Below are 5,000 nucleotides of genomic sequence, written 5' to 3'. Positions count from 1 at the left end.
ATCAAAAAAGCTGAATAGATGAAAGTTATGTAAAATAAAATTGAAATAGAAAGAAGGAAAGAAAGGAAAAAAAATAAAGAGAAGACAATTAGAGATGCATTACCTTAATAATTTTCTCCACTCTCTTGTTTACACGTGCACTAAAATATAGAATACACAGCACACAATAGTTATGAGGTCAGAGTGATTTTTACAGCAATGCATTACTATCTGTAACAGTAGCTTTGCATTCTGCATTTTTGCAGTAATATATTATATATAAATATATATATATATATATATATATATATATATATATATATATATATATATATATATATATATATTATATATATATATTATATAAAATACATATATATATATATATATACAAATATATATATATATATATATATATATATATATATATATATATATATATATATATATATATATATATATATATACACACACACACACATACACACACACACACACATATATATATATATATTGTTTTCCATTATTACCAATCTATGAATTTTACTATGGCATCAAATTGCTGACTAATGGGATCAAGCTTTTCCATAACTATATTTTCTAATCATTATCATAACTATGTTTGGTCATGACACTTCAGTGGTAACATTCCTTTATCAATTTCTTTGGTACTAGCCAAGCATAAGATGGATTTTGCAATGTGACTTTGCATGACTCAGTGAGGACCACTTCATCATGATCTAAAGTCAGTGACTTTAAGTAAGGCCATGACATAACTTGTATGCATATTTTAATGTTTCACTTGTTTCATCTCATGTTTCAGTGCTTAGAGCCTACAAGATATTGGAAATATGAAAGATTTTCTTTTCCATTTAAGCAGATTATTAAATCTTTTCCATTTTAAGCAGATTATTAAACTGATGCTATGGTATTTTTTCTTATATTTTTTTTACTGATTATTATATCTTTAGATATATTTTGGTTATACATAATTGTTTTTCTATGTCTAATGTCTACTATTACAAAACTAAATTCATGGCAAATGTCACTGGATCTCATCCTTTTAACATCACATTTTCTAATCTAACAGTGAATATGCTTTCAAATCAAAGTCTTAATCAGGCCTTGCTCCTTATCAGTATAAAAATAAATTAATAAGTTAAAAATAAATAAGTTAAAAACTTCCTTGGTGAGAAGGAGTTCATTCATGATCTCAGAAAAATCCCACAACGGCAGACAAATACAATGTTCTAAGAACAAAATACTATATCTAAAAAATAAGGAAATATTAACAATCTAATTCCAAAGACAAGAAACAATCTGAAAATAAAGGTAACCTTAACCATTATCATCACTAAATAATATAACAAAAATATGCAAAAACAATGTCTGTACCTACCTTACTACAGCAATCCCAGTGGACTTTTGGAATATGAACATACTTGAATTTTGAAAGTTCTTTTGCACAGCGCTCCCCATTGTGCCCTTCATTAATGAAGTCAAGCTCTTGCTCCAAGGTGCCTTTCAAATCCTGAATAAAGAAGAAAAACAAGTTCAATCATTGCAAAATTTGAGTATTACAAGAGAACCTAAAATGAAGCTGGATAAAATCTGGGAAAAGGTGAATGTTCTCAGTATGTTGCAGATCATTGTGAATATAAGTTACCTAAGATGTCATATATGTAGACAACATCAGAGCACATTCACTAATGATAGGAACTCTCCCTTATTCATCCCAGTCATAAAAAATGCACAAGTCCTTTACCTTAAGGACCCATTTCAAGGCAAACTTGGGATGCATTGTTTGTATGATCTCCAAGAGCAACTCAATGGTGGTGATATCTCCCCAGAACCGATCCTGAAGGTCTATGTATTGCACTTTGACGGCGACCTCTTCGCCCCCGTGTGTCTTTGCACGGAATACCTTAAAAAAGAATATTAAGAATATAACCATGAATATCACATTTGTCAGAAAAATATTGCTGAAACATGTATTGGGGAGGAGGGGGCCAATACTCTAAAACCTTTGTATGAAAATGTGCCAATATTATTTAAATATGAGGTCAGCTTCCTTTTTTTCTTTTTCTTTTTAATATTCTGAACAGCTGACACAAAATCATGATGCTCATCACTCACCTGTGCTAGACTGGCTGCGGCAATGGGCTCATCATCAAATTCACTAAATAGATCTTTATGGGAACACCCAAAGTCTTCTTGAAAGAGTGTGCCGATTTCATCCCATCTGCGGTTGAGGCATCTGTCTTGCAGAGCCTAAAGGATACAATAGATAAAAAAAATAATAAAAATTATGTAAATTAAAATCCCATGTACAAAAATTGGAAAAAAAATATCCATGCTACACTTTACAGTTACATCCAACACATTTCATTATATATTCAGGACCAAATAATATAATCTAGCAATAATTCCAATACAAAATATTCATACCATCTTATCTATCTACAATTTCTAAAAAGTTGAAATACATATCTTAAATAATTACCACAACTTCAGAAATATCTATTTCTGATTCAATGGAATGAAAAAACAAGTTTGCTTCTCATACTTTGTGCTCCACTGTACACAACATAGTGATGTATGTTCGAGGTCCCACTGGTCGACAACTCACCTTTAACGTATCTAGATATTCCTTTGGCAGTATGTGATTCATAGAGACTAACCCCTGGCCCAGCTTTACATACAATCCACCATTCTGTAAAATGTCCAAATAAATGGTAATATTAATATTGTCTTTCAATCTCTTCTATGCTTCATACTATACATAGCATTCCGGTGTGACATAATCAACATTTACCTTGAGACAACCATCAAGAATTCTCTCGGCTGATCTCTGGTGAGCACCTGATAATGCCTCCGAATAAAGATCACTGTCCTCATCCAAGCCATAAGTTGACCACTTGTAGTCTAGGGAGATCACCAGGCCAATACTCAAACTCCTGTTGAATTAGGGTTCTAAAATCATTATTTCCTTGAAAAGTATGTGAAACTAATGATATATTGTTTTTTGTCATTAAAAGACCTGTATATAATACAATTGTAGGTGTAATATGATAGATCAAACTTAACTATATAATCACTGATGTAGCATATAATTACACAAAAGTAAATAGAGATCAGGTAAACATTTTGAATGGTATCACTAAATTACAAAAATGGTAGCAAGATAAATAAAAATGATCAAAACAATGATTACAATGAAACACAATGCAGAGGCTCTACCTACCTGAAAAATCTTCCTACTCCCTCAACAGTGACCCTTATCTGTCTCTTGGTCAAGTCATCACTGCACGCATAGTACACTCCTACAGCTGCTGGTCCTGCTACAACCACACCACCGATAGCCTTTCCAATTGTGGCTAAAACTCTCCGCTTCTTCTTTACCACAACAGGAGCTTCAGTTGCACATCTTCTGATGACGTTCTGACTGGTACACCAAAGGGGGCGCACGAAATTGCAAGCAGCACGTCGATACATTGTGAATATAACCCTGTAAGATATAAGGGCAAGGAATAAGTACAGCAGAGTAGATATAGTAATATTGGATTTCTGAGACAACATTTATGATATGAAATGAAAAAGCATCACCAAAACATACAACAAATAGATGTTGTAAGATAGTGGTTCTCCTAGGGGGCATCACAGAGATTTGCTTTGCTATCAATTGATATTCTTGCATCTCTTTGCTCATTTTGTTTTTTCTTATAATTCCAGTGATTCAGTAAAACTTCCTTTAGTTCATAACAAATCACAAGTGACCACTTACAAATAAAAAAAAAAAAAAAAAAAAAAAAAAAACATTAACCCAATGACGACGGTGCGTCACACCCGTGTGACACAGCCAAAAACTCCCGTTCCGGGGCGTCATCCTATTGTGACGATTTCATTGCAATATTGCAATCGCCCGGCATATGGGACTTCGCGTAGAAAGTGCACCCGTCGGGAAAGGGTTAAAAGGCTTTTACATAGTTTTTCAAAGATGTGTTATTGCAATGGCAATAAAAGATTGTGCAAATTATTTTTTTAAAATCTGGCCATGCTGATATGATGTCATGAAAAAATACAATAAACAAACAACAGTCTTAAACATCACTGGAAGCAATCTCCAGTCATGAAAATGTAAATACAGAACTTAACAATGTCATCTCACCTCTCAAAATTATTATTTTTTTATCATGGATAATTTTATCATCTCTTACCTACACATGGTAATGGAAGGGTAAGTAAGGCAAGGGAAGGTTAATTAAGTAAGGGAAGGTTAAGTAAGGTAAGGGAAGGTTAATTAGGTAAGGGAAGATTAAGTAAGGTAAGGGAAGGTTAAGTAAGGTAAGGAAAGGTTAAGTAAGGTAAGGGAAGGTTAATTAGGTAAGGGAAGATTAAGTAAGGTAAGGGAAGGTTAAGTAAGGTAAGGGATAATAAGGGAAGGTTAGTAAGGTTAGGAAAGGTTAAGTAAGGTAAGGGAAGGCTAAGTAAGGTAAGGGAAGGTTAAGTAAGGTAAGGGATAATAAGGGAAGGAAAGGTTAAGTAAGGTAAGGGAAGGCTAAGTAAGGTAAGGGAAGGTTAAGTAAGGTAAAGGATAATAAGTGAAGGTTAAGTAAGGTAAGGGAAGGCTAAGTAAGGTAAGGGAAGGCTAAGTAAGGTATGGGAAGGTTAAGTAAGGTAAGGGAAGGTTAAGTAAGGTAATGGATAATAAGTGAAGGTTAAGGGAAGGTTAGTAAGGTAAGGAAAGGTTAAGTAAGGTAATGGAAGGTTAAGTAAGGTAAGGGAAGGTTAAGTAAGGTAAAGGATAATAAGGGAAGGTTAAGTAAGGTAAGGGATAATAAGGGAAGGTAAAGTAAGGTAAGGGAAGGTTAAGTAAGGTAAGGGAAGGCTAACTAAGGTAAGGGAAGGTTAAGTAAGGTAAGGGAAGGTTAAGTAAGGTAAGGGAAGGCAAAGTAAGGTAAGGTAAGGTTAAGTAAGGTAAGGAAAGGCTAAGTAAGGTAAGGGAAGGTTAAGTAAGGTAA

At 33.4% G+C, this 5,000-nt stretch overlaps 1 protein-coding gene across 8 annotated transcripts in view; it reads right to left on the bottom strand.

Annotated features, from left to right (window-relative positions):
* Adck5 (aarF domain containing kinase 5) overlaps nt 1-5,000 on the bottom strand; it is a 22,251-nt gene that overhangs the window by 14,822 nt on the left and 2,429 nt on the right. For all 8 annotated transcript variants that reach the window (XR_015191772.1, XR_015191773.1, XM_043029944.2 and 5 more), the window contains exons 2-7: nt 3,224-3,487; nt 2,795-2,936; nt 2,609-2,692; nt 2,116-2,250; nt 1,745-1,903; nt 1,379-1,510 (exon numbers count right to left, since the gene is read on the bottom strand). Coding sequence is in view for 6 of the 8 variants with exons in the window: in XM_043029944.2 (XP_042885878.1) it covers nt 1,379-1,510; nt 1,745-1,903; nt 2,116-2,250; nt 2,609-2,692; nt 2,795-2,936; nt 3,224-3,474 (903 nt within the window). In the remaining 2 variants the exon portion in view is untranslated. The remainder of the gene's footprint in view (nt 1-1,378; nt 1,511-1,744; nt 1,904-2,115; nt 2,251-2,608; nt 2,693-2,794; nt 2,937-3,223; nt 3,488-5,000) is intronic.

The sequence above is a fragment of the Penaeus japonicus genome, unplaced genomic scaffold (assembly GCF_977035675.1).
Source record: "Penaeus japonicus unplaced genomic scaffold, GWHDUDI00000001_assembly GWHDUDI00000017, whole genome shotgun sequence".
In the NCBI taxonomy this organism is placed as follows: Eukaryota; Metazoa; Arthropoda; class Malacostraca; order Decapoda; family Penaeidae; genus Penaeus; species Penaeus japonicus.
This window is presented reverse-complemented; position numbering and strand designations above follow the sequence as displayed.